Raw genomic sequence first — 23709 nt, forward strand, 5'->3', positions numbered from 1 at the left:
ATTACATCACAAACTTCAGGAGGCAAGTCAAATGGCCTCAACTGCCGCCGCTCAATCTCCACGCGTGGAGGTGGAGGCTGGACAGGTTCGGGTGGAGGACCGTCCCCTGCTGCTGCGACAGAAGGTAATCCTGAAGGGGCAGGCGGATCGGGGGACCGACTGACATGCTGAGTAGCTCGGGATACCAGTACCTTCGAGCCCAGTCCGGAGCCACAAGGATGACTTGGGCCCGGTCGCACCTGATCTTCTTCAGCACTCTGGGCAGAAGTGGTATAGGCGGAAAGGCGTATAACAGACCGCAACTCCACTCGCGCCGAAAGGCGTCGCCGTGCGAGTGCCGTCTTGGAAACTCCAACGCGCAGAACTGATGACATTGCGCGTTCTCTTCGGTGGCGAATAGATCTAACTAAGGCTCTCCCCATTGCCGAAAGAGGCCTTGCGCCACGTCCGAGTTCAGACGCCATTCGTGATCCATCGAGCACCGACGGCTGAGTTCGTCCGCCCTGGCGTTCCGAGAACCTGCCAGGTGTTGAACCGTCAGTCACGCCCTGACGTTCCAGCCATTGCCAGAGGCGCAGAGCCTCCTGGCAGAGGGTCCACGACCCCACCCCGCCCTGTTTGTTGCAGTACCACATGGCGGAGGTGTTGTCCGTGAACACCTGCACTACACTCCCGTTGACAAAGGGGAGGAACGCTTTCAGTGCCAAACGAATCGCCCGCAGCTCCAGCAGATTTATATGGAGCCGGGACTCCGCCGGAGACCAGATGCCTCTGATCTCTGCCTCTCCCAAGTGGCCTCCCCAGCCCTGGAGGGACGCGTCCGTCACAACAACGTGCTCCGGTTGGGGAAGGGAGAGGGATCTGCCTCTGACCCAATCGCGGTCCGTAAGCCACCACTGCAGTTGTCTCGCAGTGCCCTCCGAGATCAAGACGTGGTCGGACAGGTTGCCCTGATGCTGGGCCCACTGAAACTTCAGGTCCCACTGCAGGGCCCGCATCCGCCACCGGGCGTGATGCACCAGAAGGATGCAGGAAGCCATCAGCCCCAGCAGCCGCAGCGTCAACCTGACCGAAACCCGGGATAACGGCTGGAAGATGGGAATCAAAGCCTGTATATTCTGGATTCGCCGTTCCGGAGGATAGACCTGAAACTGAGCCGAGTCAAGAACCGCTCCGATGAAAAGGAGCTTTTGAGAGGGGCACAGGTGCGATTTCGGCACATTGATGGAGAACCCCAGCTGGTGCAGGAGATCTGCCGTCATGTGAAGGTGGCTGACGACTGTCTGGGGCGAGCCCGCCTTCATCAACCAGTCGTCTAGATAGGGGAAGACTGAGACCCCCAATCTGCGCAGATGAGCTGCGACCACCGCCATCACTTTGGTGAACACCCGTGGGGCGCTTGTTAAGGCCGAAGGGGAGCACGATAAACTGAAAATGCTCGAGGCCTACTGTGAACCGCAGGTAACGCCGGTGGGCCGGCAGGACAGGGATGTGAAAGTACGCATCCTGCAAGTCCAACGCTACCATCCAGTCTTGTGGGTCTAGAGCAGCCAAGACCTGAGCCAAAGTCAAAATCTTGAACTTCTCCTTCCGGAGGAAGCCGTTGACGTTTCTTAGATCCAAGATAGGACGTAGGCCCCCTTTGTCCTTCTTGGGTACCAGAAAGTAGTGGGAATAGCAACCACGTCCTACTTCTGGCCCAGGAACGCGCTCGATGGCCCCCTTGGCCAAGAGGGCCGTAACTTCCTCTTTCAGAAGTGCCAAGTGGTCCCCCGACACACGGTGGTTCTGAGGTGGCATGGCTTGAGGGGTTGTCTCGAAGGGGAGGGAGTAGCCCCTTCGGACGAGCTGCAGCACCCACCTGTCCGACGTTATTGTGCGCCAGTGGGAGAGGTGATGGCGAACCCTGCCTCCCACCGGTGTCACATGGGCCTGAAAGCTCAGACTAGGAGGATTTAGAGGCAGATGCTGCGGGGGAAGGTGTGGCCTGACCTCGCCGCTGTCCCCGACCGCCACCACGGCGGTTTCCACGGCCGCCACCGCGTTGATAATTCTGTTGCGGCGCGTGGCTGGCAGCACGTGTGGGACCGCCCCTTCCTTGGCCACGAAAGGAGCGAAACGAACCCGTTTGCTGGCGCTTGGTCGAGAGACCTAAGGACTTGGCCGTGACCCTGGAGTCCTTGAAGCGCTCCAGCGCGTGGTCCGCTTTGTCGCCGAACAGGCGACTGCCATCAAACGGCATGTCCATCAAAGCATTCTGGACATCAGCCAAGAAGTTGGCGGATCTCAGCCAGGCGTGGCGACGAATCGCCACCGTCGTGGACATCGCTCTGCCCAGCGAGTCGGTCGCATCAAGACCACACCTGATGGAATATCTTGCTGCATCTCGGCCTTCAATCATAGCCTTGCCGAGCTTAGCCCGTACCTCCGCGGGGCATTCAGGCAGCAGTTCCGCGACCGTGTCCCACAGAGAGTGGGTGTAACGGCCCAAGAGGCACGCGGTGTTACAAGACCGCAGTCCCAGACTCAGGGACGAAAAGACCTTCTTGCCATACTGGTCGTACCTCTTCGATTCCCTGTCGGGCGGGGCCGACAGGAATGCTGTCTGGGAGGTGGAAGCCTGGATCACCAGACTCTCAGGGGTGGGGTGGGTGGACAGAAACTTGGGGTCGTCCGCACACGGACAGTGGCGTCTGGCCACGTTCCTATCAACAGGCGAACCTGAAGCGGGCCTTGACCACGTGCCCAAAAGAACGTCCGTTAAGGCCTCGTTAAACGGCAGCAGTGGCTCCTGTGGGCATGACTGCGGTTTGAGGACCTCGGCGAGGATGTTAGTCCTCACGGCCGCGACGGGGAGCTCAAGGTGTAAGGCCTTGGCAGCCCTCATCAACACCACTGAATAGGCAGCCCCCTCCTCCGTAGCCACGGTAGGAGGCGAGACAAAACCAGGGTTGGGGGAGTCAACCAGACCACTGGCGTCACCCAAGTCACCTGTCCAGTCCATGTCATACTGACACTCGCGTGTCAGAGGGTCCTCGGACCCCTCCCAGCCCTCTCCGTATTCTACATCCTCACCGTACTCTGAGTCAACGATGTAGACCGGCTCCTCGGGGTTCACAGGCCCCATCGGCGTCGAGCCCGGCGTCGATCGACGCCGGTCCGACTCCGCGTCCGGATTCGGAGAGGGAATAGGGACGGCGCCGCCCGGAGCCGGCGCCGCGCGGGGGCGGCGCCACGGGTTGCCCCGATGGAATCAGCGCCGGAGAGGCCGGTTGACCAGCCGGCGTCGACCCCGAGGGCCCCTGCGGCGCCGGGGCCGGAGCACCCGACGGCGTCGAGGCAGGGTCACCCGAGCCGCTAGGGCCCCTAGACGGGTTCACAGGGCCCGAAGGCGCCGCGGAACCCGCCGGAGGAGAAAGAGCCCTCATGGCCACGAGGAACGCCTCAATCTCCTCGGGGGACGCGCCTTGCCCAGGGACCGCAGGGTATATAGAACAGGCCGCGTCGGCGACTCACGCGGAGCCGCGGGGGTGGGGCCACCCGAACCCCCGGCCGTCTCGTGCGAGCATCGGGGGGAGTCGGGGGTACGATGACGACGCCCCGACATTTTGTGCTTCCTACCTGAGGAACCAGAAGAATGGTGACGACTCCCGGAGCGCCAGTGACGGCTCCGCGATCGCTCCCTCGAACGCTCCCTCGACCTCCGGCCGGACCGGGACCGCTCTCGACGCGGGGCCGACACCAGGAGCTCGAGCAGCTTGCGGGACCGCTCCCGCCTAGCTTTATTAGTCAAGGCCTGGCAGTCGACGCAGGCGTCCACGTCGTGGTCGGGGCCCAGGCACCGGAGGCAGAGTCGGTGATGATCCGTGACCGACATCGTCCGGTCACAGTCGTCACAGTTCTTAAAACCGGGCATCCTACCGGCACCGTGGAAGATTCAGAGATCAAAAAGATCAAAAAACTTGGTCAAAAGACCGGAGTACTGCTCTTCGGATCTGCGCTAACTGGCGCGGAGAAAAGAAGAACTGACGTCAGCGTGCGGAGGCGGCGTCTATATACTCCAGCGACGTCATCACGGCGCACGACGCCAACGACGGACGCGGAGCCGCAGGGGACACCTGCAGACGATGCCTACCGACGCGCAGGGGTACTCCTACGCAAAAGTTTCCGGATCCAGACTGACGCCTGGGGATATTCTAAGGTAAGGAATCTAATACTAACGTGTTTCTTTCAGATGTTGCTATTAAAAAATAAGACTTTCAATTAAAATTAAGACTTGATAATAAAGTACAATTTAGATGCATTTACAATGTAAAATTCTATGTATAATTTTTTTTTTAAACAGTACAAGTATAAAAATTTGTGAGAATAAAAAGTTTTAGATAAAAATAACAGTATAAAATGCAGACCGACTAACTGGAAGAAAAACAATCAGGTGGCTATCAGTCTCTGTCTAATAGACCACGCCCATCCAAGGTACTTGGCTGTAGCTATCACTAAAGGCAATAAAGTGCGTGTGCGAATGATACGTAAGGCAACAGAACTACTGGTGGTGCCCAGATTTTTGCATGTAGGTGCTAGCCAAATACGTCTTGGGTCAGAGTACGCTGTACAAGAAAATAAAAAATGACCGACTGTTTCTTTGGTGGCACCACAAGCAGGGCAGCTATCGTGTGATCCACCTCCCCACCTTCCCGTCAGTGATCTAAGTGGGAGCGCTCCTGCTCTTAGTTGGAAGAGGAGCTTTCTGTCGCATGGTCTTGTTATAGCGTCCCAGTATGGCTCAAGGCAGGGATATAGCTTGGCTTCTAGAAATCCTCCAGCCATAGACACTGCACTAGAACTACTCCAGGTACAAACAGCTACCTTCTCCCAATAGATTTATTTTATGATTCTTTTTGTTGGGAAGGGGGTACCCGCTGGATCTTTCCACATTGCCTGGAGACCAAGTTCGCTCAGGGTTAGACTAAGATTTTTAAGCCATCCGATTTTGTGGAACTCATCCCTTCTGATATCTAAAAAACCCTTGGCATAATGAGAAAGCTCAGGTGTAATCCAGAGCCTTCGCCAGTACAAGATCGGACGAAGTCTAACCAAGTCTCCCACCGCTTTTCTGCCCAGATCGTACCTGAGAGGCACCAGTGGGGTACTCTAGGGGACACCAGTGATGGCCCGGAAATACTTGTTTTCCGAGGTTTAGAGTGCTGGTACCATCTCAAATCCCCACAGCTCAGCACCATAAAGTGCAGAGCCGAGAGCCTTAGCTTCATATACCTGCAATGCTGGTTTTATTGGTCTAGTCAAAGATTTTCTATGTTCTAGACCAAGAGCGCCAGCCAATTGCCTATGCCTTACTGAAGCAATATCTATATGCTGGAACCATCAGAGATCGTTAGATAATGGATTCCCAGATATGTAAAAGCATCCACTCTGACGCTTTCAGAAGCGGTCGCTCCCTCACCACAGCTCCTGCCTGGTATCGTTATCCGCGCTCCTGTGCTTCCTACTCTCGCATTAATACTGCTGCCTCCTAATTGCATTGCGCTATAGTGCGAGTGCCACTGTCGACTTAGATTAACATTTAGAGCGCTTTTTGTTTATATTACACAGCGCTTTGACTCGCGCTCGCATATACTGTAGATATTTGTGCTGTATGGTTTATGCTGCATTGCCTGATTTTTGTGCAGATTGCCATTGTGCTACCAAGGCACACCATCTCAGCCTTTGCTGACCATTTGTGACCCAGCCTACCTCTAGTTTAGTTTCTGGCCGCCATCTTTATTGTTGTTGCCTCAGAGCCCGTCCTCCACAGCCCGCCCCGCCTCCCATCTGACCCTCCCTCGCCCCTCCCCGCCCACTATCCGCATATGACAGATGCATTTCCGTGCAGCGTTCACGCGCAGCGGTCGCGCCCCATGCGTGCCGAAGGTGCGCCAAAGGTAAGCCCGTCTATGCCCGTCCACGCCTGGACCGCGCCCAGCGCCAGTCCCCCTGGTCCCCGCCGCACCCAACCCACTAGATTCACATATGATGCCGCAACTCTCCTCGCCCTCAACCCCGGACGCACACCACAATGCTGCGAAGCCACCCCAGGACGTACCCACGGCCCATTCGCCTGCCTCTCCTGCAAGTTCAACTGCTTCAGGACCCTCACCAAATCCACCTCCTCTATACACAGCTCCAACTCTAACCGCCTGAAGTGCATCCTGCTTAACACCCGCCCGTCCACGCCTGGACCGCGCCCAGCGCCAGTCCCCCTGGTCCCCGCCGCACCCAACCCACTAGATTCACATATGATGCCGCAACTCTCCTCGCCCTCAACCCCGGACGCACACCACAATGCTGCGAAGCCACCCCAGGACGTACCCACGGCCCATTCGCCTGCCTCTCCTGCAAGTTCAACTGGTTCAGGACCCTCACCAAATCCACCTCCTCTATACACAGCTCCAACTCTAACCGCCTGAAGTGCATCCTGCTTAACACCCGCTCGGTCCACAGACACGCAACTGAACTCTGGGACCTACTCGACACTGCGTCACCGGACATCGCCTTCCTTACAGAAACATGGATGAACACATCATCAGCACCCGACATCGCCATAGCCATACCGGACGCTTACAAGATTATCCGAAAAGACCGCACCAATCAAACAGGAGGAGGCATCGCCATCATCCATAGGAACACCATCAAAATCACGACCAGCTCCGACGATAATCTTGCAACCGCCGAACATCTCCACTTTCAGATCCACACCGACCCTAGGACCACACTTAGAGGCACCCTCATCTACAGGCCTCCAGGAACCCGCACTCAATTCAGCGATGACATCACTGACTTCGTCAGCCCCAATGCCCTCGCCTCCGAGAACTACATTCTTTTAGGAGACCTCAACTACCACCTTGAAAATAAACACGACAGCAACACCTCCACCCTTCTGGACAACCTGGCCAATCTCGGACTCAAACAACTTGTTGACACCCCCACCCATGTAGCCGGACACACGCTTGACCCTATCTTCACCTCCAGCAAGCACATTTCCTTCGATCGCACCACAGCTCTCCATTGGACGGACCACAGCTGTGTTCACTACAAAACCACCCTGACCCACAACCGCCCACAACCTATTCCTCTGAGAAACTGGAACAAAATCACCTCCGACCAACTCCTCACTTCACTCAACCAAAACACTCCCACCCTCTCGTTGGACCCAAACCAAGCAGCCACCAATCTCAAGCAATGGATCACCCACAGTGCTGACGAACTAGCCCCCCTGAAAAAGCACCAGATCAAATCAGCCAGCAAAAAGGCTCCCTGGTTGAATGATGACCTTAAAAAATCCAAGAAGCTATGCCGCACCCTGGGGAAAACATGGAGAAAAAACCCAACCACCGACAACATGGCCACCCTCAAGGCAGCCACCCGCAAACACCACCAACTGATTCGATCCGCCAAGAAATCAGCATTCAAGGATCGTCTCGACAACAACACCCACAACAGCAAGGAACTTTTCAACATCGTCAAAGAATTCACCAACCCCACCGCAGCATCTAACGACATCACTCCCTCCCAAGACCTCTGCGATGCGTTATCCTCCTTCTTCTACAACAAAATTGCCGACATCCACAACAGCTTTGAGAACACTCCCAGCGATCAACCCTCCCCACCCCCCTCAGATCCTACTCCGCCAACTAACAACCTTAGCGCCTGGAACCCAATCACCACTGAAGACACCATCCGCCTAATGAACTCAATCCACTCTGGCTCGCCAACCGACCCCTGCCCCCACCACATCTTCAACAAAGCTGACTCCATCATCGCACCCCATCTCCGTGATTTCATCAACTGCTCGTTCATCTCTGCCACCTTCCCAGAAAGCTGGAAACACGCCGAACTCAGGGCCTTCTTGAAGAAACCCACAACAGACCCCTCTGAACTTAAAAACTACCGACCCATATCCCTCCTCCCTTTCCCCGCCAAAGACATTGAGAAAGCCGTCAACAGCCAGCTCGCCACCTTCCTTGAATCCAACAACTCCCTCGATCCATCTCAATCCGGATTTCGAGCCAAACACAGCACCGAAACCGCCCTCATTGCAGCGACAGACGACATCCGAACACTACTGGATAACGGAGAAACAGCGGCCCTCATTCTACTCGACCTCTCCGCCGCTTTAGACACAGTCTGCCACAGCACCCTTATACAACGCCTCAGCAACATCGGCATACAAGGAAAAGCCTTGGGCTGGATCATCTCGTTCCTCGCCTGGAGAACTCAAAGAGTCCGACTTCCCCCATTCAACTCAGAGTCATCTGTGGAGTACCACAAGGATCATCACTCAGTCCCACCCTCTTCAACGTTTACATGAGCCCACTCGCATCCATCGCGCGCCAACACAACCTCAACATCATCTCTTACGCCGACGACACCCAATTAATCCTTTCCCTCACCAAAGACCCTAACACCGCCAAAATCAATCTTCACGAAGGCATGAAAGAAGTAGCCGAATGGATGAAACATAGCCGCCTAAAACTCAACTCAGTCAAAACGGAGGTGCTCATCCTAGGATCTTCCCCCTCTGCCTGGGACGACTCTTGGTGGCCTTCCGCCCTGGGCACAGCACCCACAGACCACGCACGTAACCTTGGCTTCATCCTAGACTCCTCTCTCTCGATGTCCAGACAAGTCAACGCAGTCTCATCCTCCTGCTTCAACGTACTTCCCATTCTCAAAAAGATCTTCCGCTGGATCCCCCTCGAGACATGAAAGACTGTCACCCACGCACTGGTCACGAGTCGACTAGATTATGGTAACACACTATACACCGGAATCACAGCAAAATTACAGAAAAAACTCCAACGCATCCAAAACGCATCAGCGAGACTCATATTGGACATCCCTCACCAAGATCACATCACCGGACACCTAAAAGACCTCCACTGGCTTCCCGTCAACAAAAGAATTACGTTCCGTCTTCTCACCCACGCACACAAGGCCCTCTACAATCTAGGACCCGAATGCCTCAACACTCGACTGTCCTTCTACAAACCCACCCGCCAACTAAGATCGTCCAATCAAGCCCTCGCCACAGTCCCGCGCATCCGAAAATCCACCATGGGTGGCAGATCCTTCTCCTTCCTAGCTGCCAAGACCTGGAACTCACTCCCCACTCACCTCCGCCTTACTCAAAACCATATCTCCTTCAGAAAAGAACCTGGCTATTCGACAAATAATGAACGCCTTCCCCAAGCGCCTTGAGACCCTTTGGGTGAGTAGTGTGCTATATAAATGCCCGAACTTGAACTTGAACTCTAAAGAACGACCATTCATAGTTAACTTGGATTTAAAGCTACGGTGGGGGTTAAAAATCATAAGTTTTGTTTTGGTCACATTAACTTCTAGACCATGCTCCCCGCAAAATTGGTCGAAAATAGACAGAGCACGCTGTAGACCGCTCGGCGTCTTAGATAAAATCAACGTGTCGTCTGCAAACATTAAGATAGGAATTTTAGTGCCAGCTAATGAGGGAGCATCCACATTCGAAGACAACATACGTGCAACAACCCCATTGATATATAGTGTAAAAAGTGTGGGCGCCATCGAACACCCTTGCCTGACGCCACGCTCAACTGGGAAGTCTGCAGTCACCATTCCCTGGCCCCCCACTGGATCTTAGCGAAGTTGGCTTCGTGGAGCCTCATTGAACAAGTTACTTACCTTTGGTAACGATATATCTGTAAGAAACATTAGTTAGTGTTAGATTCCTTACCTTAGAATATCCCCAGGCGTCAGTCTGGATCCGGAAACTTTTGCGTAGCAGTACCCCTGCGCGTCGGTAGGCGTCGTCTGCAGGCGTCCCCTGCGGCTCCGCGTCCGTCGTCGGCGTCGTGCGCCGTGATGACGTCGCTGGAGTATATAGACGCCGCCTCCGCGCGCTGACGAACAAGTTACTTACCTTCGGTAACGATATATCTGTAAGAAACATTAGTTAGTGTTAGATTCCTTACCTTAGAATATCCCCAGGCGTCAGTCTGGATCCGGAAACTTTTGCGTAGCAGTACCCCTGCGCGTCGGTAGGCGTCGTCTGCAGGCGTCCCCTGCGGCTCCGCGTCCGTCGTCGGCGTCGTGCGCCGTGATGACGTCGCTGGAGTACATAGACGCCGCCTCCGCGCGCTGACGTCAGTTCTTTGCACACAGCATTTCCGCGCCAGGAGACGCAGAGCCATGAGAGAACCAACACTGGTGCCATGTAAAAACTAGGGCCCTGAAAGGGATGACCTTAACCCTAGGTATCAGTTCGCAGAACGGGGAGGATGGGTGGGTTCGGTAAGGAATCTAACACTAACTAATGTTTCTTACAGATATATCGTTACCGAAGGTAAGTAACTTGTTCATCTGAAAGAAACACGTTAGTGTTAGATTCCTTACCTTAGAATACATACCCCAGCAATACCAACCCCGGTGGTGGGTCTGCGAACCAATACAAACTACACCAGAAAGTCCTGGAGGACAGAACGGCCAAAGAAGCCATCCCTCCGGACTTGGCTGTCCAGGCAGTAGTGCCTCGCAAAGGTGTGCAGCGAGGCCCACGTAGCCGCTTGGCAAATGTCCTGCAAAGGGACTCCCCGGCCCAGGGCAGTGGTAGCCGCCGTGGCCCGAGTGGAATGGGCCCTCAGCCCAACAGGAGGCTCCTTCCGAGCCAAAGAGTAGCACGCTTTGATGCAGAGGACGACCCATCGAGAGATGGTTCGTTTACAGACCGCCCGTCCCTTCTTCGCACCCACGTAGCCAACAAACAGTTGGTCATCCACCCGGAACTGGCGTGTGCGATCCATGTAAAATGAAAGCGCACGTTTTGGGTCCAGACGATGGAGCCGCTCTTCATCCTTTGAAGGATGCGGAGGCGGGAAGAAGGAAGGGAGGGTGATGGACTGCCCGATGTGAAAGGCCGAAACAACCTTGGGCAGGAAAGAAGGTCTAGTCCTCAGAACCACCTTATCAGGATGAATGGACAGGAAAGGAGGTTGGACAGAAAGAGCCTGGAGCTCACTCACTCTCCTGGCAGAGGTGATGGCAACCAGGAAAGCCGTCTTTAAAGTCAGGAGACGGAGAGGACAAGAATGAAGGGGCTCAAAGGGAGCACACATCAGGAAAGTTAGAACCAGGTTCAAATCCCACTGAGGCATCACAAACGGAACAGGTGGAAACATGTGAGTGATGCCTTTCAAGAATCGAGTTACAATCGGGGATTTGAACAAAGAAGGCTGATCAGGAAGCCTCAAAAAGGCTGAAAGGGCAGAAAGGTAGCCCTTGATAGTGCCCAGAGCAGAGCCCTGCTGGGCAAGAGAAAGAAGAAACAGAAGAACCTCCGAAAGAGGGGCAGAAAGAGGATCCACAGCCTTTGCTGTGCACCATGCCACAAATCTGTTCCACCGACAGGCGTATACCGACTTAGTGGAGGGACGCCTGGCTGCCAGAATAACATCACAGACTTCAGGAGGCAAGTCAAATGGCCTCAACTGCCGCCGCTCAATCTCCAAGCATGGAGGTGGAGACTGGACAGGTTCGGGTGGAGGACCGTCCCCTGCTGCTGCGACAGAAGGTCCTCCTGAAGGGGCAGGCGGATCGGGGGACCGACTGACATGCTGAGTAGCTCGGGATACCAGTACCTTCGAGCCCAGTCCGGAACCACAAGGATAACTTGGGCCCGGTCGCGCCTGATCTTCTTCAGCACTCTGGGCAGAAGTGGTATAGGCGGAAAGGCGTATAACAGACCGCAACTCCACTCGCGCCGAAAGGCGTCGCCGTGCGAGTGCCGTCTTGGAAACTCCAACGCGCAGAACTGATGACATTGCGCGTTCTCTTCGGTGGCGAATAGATCTAACCAAGGCTCTCCCCATTGCAGAAAGATGCCTTGCGCCACGTCCGAGTTCAGACGCCATTCGTGATCCATCGAGCACCGACGGCTGAGTTCGTCCGCCCTGGCGTTCAAAGAACCTGCCAGGTGTTGAACCGTCAGAGTCACGCCCTGACGTTCCAGCCATTGCCAGAGGCGCAGAGCCTCCTGGCAAAGGGTCCACGACCCCACACCGCCCTGTTTGTTGCAGTACCACATGGCGGTGGTGTTGTCGGTGAACACCTGCACCACACTCCCGTTGACAAAGGGGAGGAATGCCTTCAGTGCCAGACGAATCGCCCGCAGCTCCAACAGGTTGATATGGAGCCGGGACTCCGCCGGAGACCAGATGCCTCTGATCTCTGCCTCTCCCAAGTGGCCACCCCAGCCCTGGAGGGACGCGTCCGTCACGACAACGTGCTCCGGTTGGGGAAGGGAGAGGGACTTGCCCCTGACCCAATCGCGGTCCGTAAGCCACCACTGCAGTTGTCTCGCAGTGCCCTCCGAGATCAAGACGTGGTCGGACAAGTTGCCCTGATGCTGGGCCCACTGAAACTTCAGGTCCCACTGCAGAGCCCGCATCCGCCACCGAGCGTGATGCACCAGAAGGATGCAGGAAGCCATCAGTCCCAGCAGCCGCAGCGTCAACCTGACCGAAACCCGGGATAGCGGCTGAAAGATGGGAATCAAAGCCTGAATATCCCGAACCCGCCGTTCCGGAGGATAAACCCGAAACTGCGCCGAGTCCAGAACCGCTCCGATGAAAAGGAGCTTTTGAGAGGGACACAGGTGTGATTTCGGCACATTGATGGAGAACCCCAGGTCGTGCAAGAGGTCTGCCGTCATCTGAAGGTGGTGGACGACTGTCTGGGGCGAGCCCGCCTTCAACAACCAGTCGTCTAGGTAGGGGAAGACTGAAACCCCCAACCTGCGCAGATGGGCTGCGACCACCGCCATCACCTTTGTGAACACCCGTGGGGCGCTGGTAAGGCCGAAGGGAAGCACGATAAACTGAAAATGCTCCTGGCCTACCGTGAACCGCAGGTAACGCCGGTGGGCCGGCAGGACGGGGATGTGAAAATAGGCGTCCTGCAAGTCCAACGCTACCATCCAGTCTTGCGGGTCTAGAGCAGCCAAGACCTGAGCTAACGTCAACATCTTGAACTTCTCCTTCCGGAGGAAGCCGTTGACGTTCCTTAGATCCAAGATAGGACGTAGGCCCCCCTTGTCCTTCTTGGGCACCAGAAAGTAGTGGGAATAACAACCACGCCCTACTTCTGGCCCAGGAACGCGCTCGATGGCCCCCTTGGCCAAGAGGGCCGTAACTTCCTCCTGCAGAAGTGTCAAGTGGTCCCCCGACACACGGTGGTTCTGCGGTGGCATGGCTGGAGGAGAGGTCTCGAAGGGGAGGGAGTAGCCCCTTCGGACGATTTGCAGCACCCACCTGTCCGAAGTGATCGTGCGCCAGTGAGCGTGGTGATGGCGAACCCTGCCACCCACTGGCGTCACATGGGGCCGAAAGCACGGACTAGGAGGATTTTGGGGTAGATGCTGCGGGGGAAGGTGTGGTCTGACCCCGCCGTTGTCCCCGACCGCCACCACGGCGGTTTCCACGGCCGCCACCGCGTTGGAAGGATTGTTGCGGCGCGTGGCTGGCAGCACGTGTGGGGGCGCCCCTTCCTTGGCCACGAAAGGGACGAAACGAACCCGGTTGCTGACGCTGGGTCGAGAGACCCAAGGACTTGGCCGTGACCCTGGAGTCCTTGAAGCGTTCCAGCGCGTGGTCCGCTTTGTCACCGAACAGGTGACAGCCATCAAACGGCATGTCCATCAGGGTATTCTGGACATCAGCCGAAAAATTGGCGGATCTCAGCCAGGCGTGGCGACGAATCGCCACCGTCGTAGACATAGCCCTGCCCAGCGAGTCGGTCGTATCAAGACCACACCGAATTGAATATTTCGCTGCATCTCGGCCCTCAGCCACAGCCTGACCGAGCTTTGCCCGCACCTCCATGGGGCATTCTGGCAGCAGCTCCGCGACCGTATCCCACACAGAGTGGGTGTAGCGGCCCAAGAGGCAGGCGGTGTTGCAAGACCGCAGGCCCAAACTAATGGACGAGAAGACCTTTTTGCCAAACTGGTCATACCTCTTGGATTCCCGGTCGGGCGGGGCCGACGGGAATGCCGACTGGGAGGTCGAGGCCTGGATCACCAGACTCTCAGGAGTGGGGTGGGTAGACAGGTACTTGGGGTCGTCCGGACAAGGACGGTGGCGCCTGGCCACGTTCCGATCAACAGGCGCACCTGAAGCGGGCCTGGACCACGTGCCCAACAGAACGTCAGACAAGGCTTCATTAAACGACAGCAGTGGCTCCAGTGGGCATGACTGCGGTTTGAAGACCTCGGTGAGGATGTTAGGCCTCACGGCCGCGACGGGGAGCTCAAGGAGTAAGGCCTTGGCAGCCCTCATCAGCACCACAGAATAGGCAGCTCCCTCCACCGATGCCACGGTTGGAGGAGAGATCAAACCAGGGTTAGGAGAGTCGTCCAAACCACTGGCATCCCCCAAGTCACCTGTCCAGTCCGGGTCATACTGGCACTCGCGAGCCAGAGGGTCCTCGGACCCCTCCCAACCTTCACCGTACTCCTCATCCTCTCCGTATTCGGAGTCAATGATGAAGACCGGCTCCTCGGGGTTCATGGACCCCATCGGCGCCGGGACCGGCGTCGTGCGACGCCCGTCCGGCGCCGCGTCCGGCGTCGGGGAAGGTAAGGGGACGGCGCCGCCCGGAGCCGGCGTCGGAACCCCACCGCCGGCCGGAACCGGCAGCGGAGAACCGGCGCCGCGCGGGGGCGGCGTCGGGGGTAACCCCGATGGCAACGGCGCCGGGGAGGCCGGAAGACCAGCCAGCGCCGATCCCGAAGGCCCCTGCGGCGCCGGGGTCGGAGCCGTCGGCGGCGCCGGGGCCGGAGCACCCGACGGCGCCGAGGCAGGGACACCCGAACCGCTAGGGCCCCCAGACGGTAGCACTGGGCCCGAAGGCGCCGTAGGCCCCGTCGGAGAAGCGAGCGCCCTCATGGCCATGAGGAACGCCTCGATCTCCTCAGGCGTCGCGCCATGCCCAGGGACCGGAGGGTATGAGGCAGGCCGCGCCGGCGACTCTCGCGGAGCCGCGGGGTTGGGGTCACCCGAGCCCCCGGCCGCATCGCGCGAGCGTCGGGGGGAGTCGGGGGTACAATGACGACGCCCCGACTTCTTGTGCTTCTTACCTGACGAGCCTGACGAGTGGTGTCGACTTCCGGAGCGCCCGGCGCGGCTCCGCGACCGCTCCCTCGAACGCTCTCTCGACCTCCGGCCGGACCGGGACCGCTCCCGGTCCCGACGTGGGGCCGACACCCGGAGCTCCAGTAGCTTGCGGGACCGCTCCCGCCTAGCCTTGTTGGTAAGGGCCCGGCAGTCGACGCAGGAGTCCACGTCGTGGTCAGGGCCCAGACACCGGAGGCAGAGGCGGTGATGGTCTGTGACCGACATCGTGCGCTCACAGTCATCGCAATTCTTAAACCCAGGCATCCTATCAGGCACAGTAGAGGAAAAAACAATCGAAAAACTTGGTCAAAGACCGGAGTACTGCTCTTCAGATCTGCGTCCACTGGCGCGGAAAAAAGAAGAACTGACGTCAGCGCGCGGAGGCGGCGTCTATGTACTCCAGCGACGTCATCACGGCGCACGACGCCGACGACGGACGCGGAGCCGCAGGGGACGCCTGCAGACGACGCCTACCGACGCGCAGGGGTACTGCTACGCAAAAGTTTCCGGATCCAGACTGACGCCTGGGGATATTCTAAGGTAAGGAATCTAACACTAACGTGTTTCTTTCAGATGTCAGTTCTTTGTACACAGCTTTTCCGCGCCAGGAGACGCAGAGCCATGAGAGAACCAACACTGGTGCCATGTAAACTAGGGCCCTGAAAGGGATGTCCTTAACCCTAGGTATCAGTTCGCAGAACGGGGAGGATGGGTGGGTTCGGTAAGGAATCTAACACTAACTAATGTTTCTTACAGATATATCGTTACCGAAGGTAAGTAACTTGTTCATCTGAAAGAAACACGTTAGTGTTAGATTCCTTACCTTAGAATACATACCCTAGCAATACCAACCCCGGTGGTGGGTCTGCGAACCAATACAATACTACACCAGAAAGTCCTGGAGGACAGAACGGCCAAAGAAGCCATCCCTCCGGACTTGACTGTACATGCAGTAGTGCCTCGCAAAGGTGTGCAGCGAGGCCCACGTAGCCGCTTGGCAAATGTCCTGCAAGGGGACTCCCCGGCCCAGGGCAGTAGTAGCCGCCGTGGCCCGAGTGGAATGGGCCCTCAGCCCAACAGGAGGCTCCTTCCGAGCCAAAGAGTAGCACGCTTTGATGCAGAGGACGACCCATCGAGAGATGGTTCGTTTACAGACCGCCCGTCCCTTCTTCGCACCCACGTAGCCAACAAACAGTTCGTCATCCACCCGGAACTGGCGTGTGCGATCCATATAAAATGAAAGTGCACGTTTTGGGTCCAGACGATGGAGCCGCTCTTCATCCTTTGAAGGATGCGGAGGCGGGAAGAAGGAAGGGAGGGTGATGGACTGCCCGATGTGAAAGGCCGAAACAACCTTGGGCAGGAAAGAAGGTCTAATCCTCAGAACCACCTTGTCAGGATGAATGGACAAGAAAGGAGGTTTGACAGAAAGAGCCTGGAGCTCACTCACCCTCCTGGCAGAGTTGATGGCAACCAGGAAAGCCGTCTTTAAAGTCAGGAGACGGAGAGGGCAAGAATGAAGGGGCTCAAAGGGAGCACACATCAGAAAGGTCAGAACCAGGTTCAAACCCCACTGAGGCATCACAAACGGAACAGGTGGAAACATGTGAGTGATGCCCTTCAAGAATCGAGTTACAACCGGGGATTTGAACAAAGAAGGCTGATCAGGAAGCCTTAAAAAGGCTGAAAGGGCAGAAAGGTAGCCCTTGATAGTGCCCAGAGCAGAGCCCTGCTGGGCAAGAGAAAGAAGAAACAGAAGAACCTCCGAAAGAGGGGCAGAAAGAGGATCCACAGCCTTTGCTGTGCACCATGCCACAAATCTGTTCCACCGACAGGCGTATACCGACTTAGTGGAGGGACGCCTGGCTGCCAGAATAACATCACAGACTTCAGGAGGCAAGTCAAAAGGCCTCAACTGCCGCCGCTCAATCTCCAAGCATGGAGGTGGAGACTGGACAGTTTCGGGTGGAGGACCGTCCCCTGCTGCTGCGACAGAAGGTCCTCCTGAAGGGGCAGGCGGATCGGGGGACCGACTGACATGCTGAGTAGCTCGGGATACCAGTACCTTCGAGCCCAGTCCGGAGCCACAAGGATAACTTGGGCCCGGTCGCGCCTGATCTTCTTCAGCACTCTGGGCAGAAGTGGTATAGGCGGAAAGGCGTATAACAGACCGCAACTCCACTCGCGCCGAAAGGCGTCGCCGTGCGAGTGCCGTCTTGGAAACTCCAACGCGCAGAACTGATGACATTGCGCGTTCTCTTCTGTGGCGAATAGATCTAACCAAGGCTCTCCCCATTGCAGAAAGATGCCTTGCGCCACGTCCGAGTTCAGACGCCATTCGTGATCCATCGAGCACCGACGGCTGAGTTCGTCCGCCCTGGCGTTCAGAGAACCTGCCAGGTGTTGAACCGTCAGAGTCACGCCCTGACGTTCCAGCCATTGCCAGAGGCGCAGAGCCTCCTGGCAAAGGGTCCACGACCCCACTCCGCCCTGTTTGTTGCAGTACCACATGGCGGTGGTGTTGTCGGTGAACACCTGCACTACACTCCCGCTGACAAAGGGGAGGAATGCCTTCAGTGCCAGACGAATCGCCCGCAGCTCCAACAGGTTGATATGAAGCCGGGACTCCGCCGGAGACCAGATGCCTCTGATCTCTGCCTCTCCCAAGTGGCCATCCAGCCCTGGAGGGACGCGTCCGTCACGACAACGTGCTCCGGTTGGGGAAGGGAGAGGGATCTGCCTCTGACCCAATCGCGGTCCGTAAGCCACCACTGCAGTTGTCTCGCAGTGCCCTCCGAGATCAAGACGTGGTCGGACAAGTTGCCCTGATGCTGGGCCCACTGAAACTTCAGGTCCCACTGCAGAGCCCGCATCCGCCACCGGGCGTGATGCACCAGAAGGATGCAGGAAGCCATCAGTCCCAGCAGCCGCAACGTCAACCTGACCGAAACCCGGGATAGCGGCTGAAAGATGGGAATCAAAGCCTGTATATCCCGGACCCGCCGTTCCGGAGGATAAACCCGAAACTGCGCCGAGTCCAGAACCGCTCCGATGAAAAGGAGCTTTTGAGAGGGACACAGGTGTGATTTCGGCACATTGATGGAGAACCCCAGGTCGTGCAAGAGGTCTGCCGTCATCTGAAGGTGGTGGGCGACTGTCTGGGGCGAGCCCGCCTTCAACAACCAGTCGTCTAGGTAGGGGAAGACTGAAACCCCCAACCTGCGCAGATGGGCTGCGACCACCGCCATCACCTTTGTGAACACCCGTGGGGCGCTTGTAAGGCCGAAGGGAAGCACGATAAACTGAAAGTGCTCCTGGTCTACCGTGAACCGCAGGTAACGCCGGTGGGCCGGCAGGACGGGGATGTGAAAATAGGCATCCTGCAAGTCCAACGCTACCATCCAGTCTTGTGGGTCTAGAGCAGCCAAGACCTGAGCTAACGTCAACATCTTGAACTTCTCCTTCCGGAGGAAGCCGTTGACGTTCCTTAGATCCAAGATAGGACGTAGGCCCCCCTTGTCCTTCTTGGGTACCAGAAAGTAGTGGGAATAGCAACCACGCCCTACTTCTGGCCCAGGAACGCGCTCGATGACCCCCTTGGCCAAGAGGGCCGTAACTTCCTCCTGCAGAAGTGTCAAGTGGTCCCCCGACACACGGTGGTTCTGCGGTGGCATGGCTGGAGGAGTGGTCTCGAAGGGGAGGGAGTAGCCCCTTCGGACGATTTGCAGCACCCACCTGTCCGAAGTGATCGTGCGCCAGTGAGCGTGGTGATGGCGAACCCTGCCACCCACTGGCGTCACATGGGGCCGAAAGCACGGACTAGGAGGATTCCGAGGCAGATGCTGCGGGGGGAGGTGTGGTCTGACCCCGCCGTTGTCCCCGACCGCCACCACGGCGGTTTCCACGGCCGCCACCGCGTTGAAAGGATTGTTGCGGCGCGTGGCTGGCAGCACGTGTGGGGGCGCCCCTTCCTTGGCCACGAAAGGGACGAAACGAACCCGGTTGCTGACGCTGGGTCGAGAGACCCAAGGACTTGGCCGTGACCCTGGAGTCCTTGAAGCGTTCCAGCGCGTGGTCCGCCTTGTCACCGAACAGGTGACAGCCATCGAACGGCATGTCCATCAATGTATTCTGGACATCTGCCGAAAAGTTGGCGGATCTCAGCCAGGCGTGGCGACGAATCGCCACCGTCGTTGACATAGCTCTGCCCAGCGAGTCGGTCGTATCAAGACCACACCGTATCGAATACTTCGCTGCATCTCGGCCCTCAGCCACAGCCTGACCGAGTTTTGCCCGCACCTCCATGGGGCATTCTGGCAGCAGTTCCGCGACCGTATCCCACAGCGAGTGGGTGTAGCGGCCCAAGAGGCAAGCGGTGTTGCAAGACCGCAGGCCCAAACTAATGGACGAGAAGACCTTCTTGCCAAACTGGTCATACCTCTTGGATTCCCGGTCGGGCGGGGCCGACGGGAATGCGGACTGGGAGGCCGAGGCCTGGATCACCAGACTCTCAGGAGTGGGGTGGGTAGACAGGAACTTGGGGTCGTCCGGACAAGGACGGTGCAGCCTGGCCACGTTCCGATCAACAGGCGCACCTGAAGCGGGCCTGGACCACGTGCCCAACAGATCGTCTGACAAGGCTTCATTAAATGGCAGCAGTGGCTCCTGTGGGCATGACTGCGGTTTGAAGACCTCAGTGAGGATGTTAGGCCTCACGGCCGCGACGGGGAGCTCAAGGTGTAAGGCCTTGGCAGCCCTCATCAGCACCACTGAATATGCAGCTCCCTCCACCGATGCCACGGAAGGAGGAGAGATCAAACCAGGGTTAGGAGAGTCGTCCAGACCATTGGCATCCCCCAAGTCACCTGTCCAGTCCGGGTCATACTGGCACTCGCGTGACAGAGGGTCCTCGGACCCCTCCCAACCTTCACCGAACTCTTCATCTTCTCCGTATTCGGAGTCAACGATGTAGACCGGCTCCTCGGGGTTCATGGGCCCCACCGGCGCCGAGCCCGGCGTCGAGCGGCGCCGGTCCGACTCCGCGTCCGGCGTCGGGGAAGGTAAGGGGACGGCGCCGCCCGGAGCCGGCGTCGGAGCCCCGTTGCCGGCCGGAGCCGGCACCGGAGAACCGGCGCCGCGCGGGGACGGCGTCGGGGGTAACCCCGATGGTAACGGCGCCGGAGAGGCCGGAAGACCAGCCGGCGCCGATCCCGAAGGCCCTTGCGGCGCCGGGGTCGGAGCCGTCGGCGGCGCCGGGGCCGGAGCACCCGACGGCGCCGCGGCAGGGACACCCGAACCGCTAGGGCCCCCAGACGGTGGCACTGGGCCCGAAGGCGCCGTAGGCCCCGTCGGAGAACCGAGCGCCCTCATGGCCATGAGGAACGCCTCGATCTCCTCAGGCGTCGCGCCGTGCCCAGGGACCGGAGGGTATGAGGCAGGCCGCGCCGGCGACTCTCGCGGAGCCGCGGGGTTGGGGTCACCCGAGCCCCCGGCCGCATCGCGCGAGCGTCGGGGGGAGTCGGGGGTACGATGACGACGCCCCGACTTCTTGTGCTTCCTACCTGATGAGCCCGACGAGTGGTGTCGACTTCCGGAACGCTCGGCGCGGCTCCGCGACCGCTCCCTCGAACGCTCTCTCGACCTCCGGCCGGACCAGGACCGCTCCCGGTCCCGACGTGGGGCCGACACCCGGAGCTCCAGTAGCTTGCGGGACTGCTCCCGCCTAGCCTTGTTGGTGAGGGCCCGGCAGTCGACGCAGGAGTCCACGTCGTGGTCGGGGCCCAGACACCGGAGACAGAGGCGGTGATGGTCCGTGACCGACATCGTGCGCTCACAGTCATCACAGTGCTTGAACCCAGGCATCCTATCAGGCACAAGAGTGAAAAAACAATTCGAAAAACTTGGTCAAAGACCGGAGTACTGCTCTTCAGATCTGCGTCCACTGGCGCGGAAAAAAGAAGAACTGACGTCAGCGCGCGGAGGCGGCGTCTATATACTCCAGCGACGTCATCACGGCGCACGACGCCGACGACGGACGCGGAGCCGCAGGGGACGCCTGCAGACGACGCCTACCGACGCGCAGGGGTACTGCTACGCAAAAGTTTCCGGATCCAGACTGACGCCTGGGGATATTCTAAGGTAAGGAATCTAACACTAACGTGTTTCTTTCAGATATCATTGTCAACAGCTCTTCTGGGACTCCCTGATTCCTCAACGAACAAGTTACTTACCTTCGGTAACGATATATCTGTAAGAAACAGTAGTTAGTATTAGATTCCTTGCTTTAGAATATCCCCAGGCGTCAGACTGGATCCGGAAATTTTTGTGTAGCAATACCCCTGCGCGTCGTTAGGCGTCGTCTCTGGCTCCGCGTCCGTCGTCGGCGTTGTCTGCGCCAGAACGACGTTGGAGTACTTAGAAGCCGCCCATGCGCGCTGACGTCAGTTCTTAGCCACAGCTTATTCGCGCCAGATACGCACTCTACGCCGGCATCAACAAGTCCCTACTCCGCAAACTCCAGACAATACAGAACATCGCCACCAGACTCGTTTTCGACACGAACACATCAGTCAACACCTACGAAGTCTCCATTGGCTCCCCGTGGAGAAAAGAGTCACTTTCAGAATCCTCACTCCTACAAATACCTACACAACAACTGAGACAAATACCTCAATTACAGAATCAACTTCCACGTACCCAAAAGAAACCTCCGATCTTCCAACCTCACAATGGCCAAAACCTCACACATCCACAGAGCCAGAGCAGACGGAAGATCCTTCTCTCACATTGCAGCCAAGACCTGGAACGAGCTACTGACAGACATTAGACGGCCCCCCTCCCTGTACACCTTCAGGAAGACCCTCAAGACCTGGCGCTTCGGCTAAACAGATCTGGGGAACCCCGCTTCCTCCCTCAGCACCTTGAAACCCTCACGGGTGAGTAGAGCGCTTAAAATTCCCTGATTGATTGATGCTCTTAAATACAGGCTAAAAACCTATAAAGGCACAATAGAGATCACAGTAGACATCAAACTCTTCAGTATTTTATGCTTAAAACGCAGTCAAACTGAAGACTAACCTAGGTATATTGTGAGATTCCCCAAGTGAAAATTGACCTACTGAATATCTTGAAGTACAAACAATAGGTCGGTCCTCAAAGTCACATTTTATTTTACTAATAAGAGGCTTTGTCTAAATTAAGGATCCCTTTGCTTCAATTATGGAAATCTATGAAAAACAAACGAATATGCTCTGAAATTGCGGTACGTGTTTGTTTCCTTCCAAGAATTGTCCTTTTGCCACCACATACAAAGATTATTTTACATTGTTTGCACAGCAACCGTGATTTTCAACAAGCAATTGTTTGCTTTTATCTTTTTCCAATGTGCAGCTCTTAATAACAAATACATTTAACTACCTACTTAACTTTCACCATAGTTTTTTTCTTCATTTTTATCAGAGACTTCTATTGGAAGGCAGCGTAAATCATCACTGTCAGCTCAAAAGGAAAACAATTATCTGGACAAATGAAAAAATTAAATTAAGGTTTTTGACCCAGCATTAAATGGTCTGCTAGCAGTACTCAATCATATCAAAGATATGGCCTGTTTACAAACAATTGCCTGTGAAAAAGGGTGATCAACAACAAAAACAGACACAATAGAAGTGACACCTATGTATGACTTGTGTTAAGGATTCTATAAGTCCACAGTAGATCACCTAAAGTGAATGAAATTACCTTTTGTCCGCCATTCGTTTCTTGGTCACACCACATTTCAGAGAAATTTAGACTGGAATGCAACATATCCTGTACATTGTGAGGAACAGTCCAGACACAGACTAAACCATTTTGGCAACCTCTGAAATAAAATAAAGAAGTATAGACTTAACCAAGCAAAACTCAAAATGTAAAGAGCTCATTTCATACATTTAGCGAACACCTTGGGTAAAAGTCAGCTTTAGAACTGAGACAAAGGAAGAAGAGGGTTGCAATCTGACTAAATGAAGAGTTTTAACGACTCATAATAATTAATGTTTTGCAGTGGACAAAGTGCAACTTCCAACAGCTGCAAGATAGTTTAATCCCAATTGTTCCGATTTAAACTTTTGCTCACCATTTACTAAACATTTGCTTAACACAACATTTGATCTGCTCCAAATCTGACGTGTTCAAAATATGTCTTTTTTTTTTAAAGACACATTTTATTGAGTCAACAGGCGTACATATATTGTTATGAGAAGGCTTTGTAATAGAAACAATATGGTACAGCAATACAGCTATGATGTCAACATCAATTTCATTCCATTGAAACAGAAAAGAGGGCCTCAGCAAAGACATAGAGGGGATGCTTCTAAGCCACTAAGCCCACCCGTCACAATTTATATCTTGCCAAATATACTTGATGAAGATATTTAAATTGTATAAGCCGTAAGCAGGATGCGATAGCCGCCCCTCGGTGGGACGCCAGTGCCTCGGTCCAGTTGTCGCTGTCCAACAGGCCTATATCTGC

At 56.2% G+C, this 23709-nt stretch overlaps 1 protein-coding gene across 9 annotated transcripts in view; it reads right to left on the bottom strand.

Annotated features, from left to right (window-relative positions):
- The window catches only part of HERC1 (HECT and RLD domain containing E3 ubiquitin protein ligase family member 1), a 2101515-nt gene that overhangs the window by 488593 nt on the left and 1589213 nt on the right, over positions 1-23709 (bottom strand). For all 9 annotated transcript variants that reach the window (XM_086959402.1, XM_086959399.1, XM_086959397.1 and 6 more), the window contains exon 57: positions 22938-23058. In XM_086959402.1, the coding sequence (XP_086815528.1) occupies positions 22938-23058 (121 nt within the window). The remainder of the gene's footprint in view (positions 1-22937; positions 23059-23709) is intronic.

The sequence above is a fragment of the Lissotriton vulgaris genome, chromosome 2_2 (genome assembly GCF_964263255.1).
Source record: "Lissotriton vulgaris chromosome 2_2, aLisVul1.2, whole genome shotgun sequence".
NCBI lineage: Eukaryota > Metazoa > Chordata > Amphibia > Caudata > Salamandridae > Lissotriton > Lissotriton vulgaris.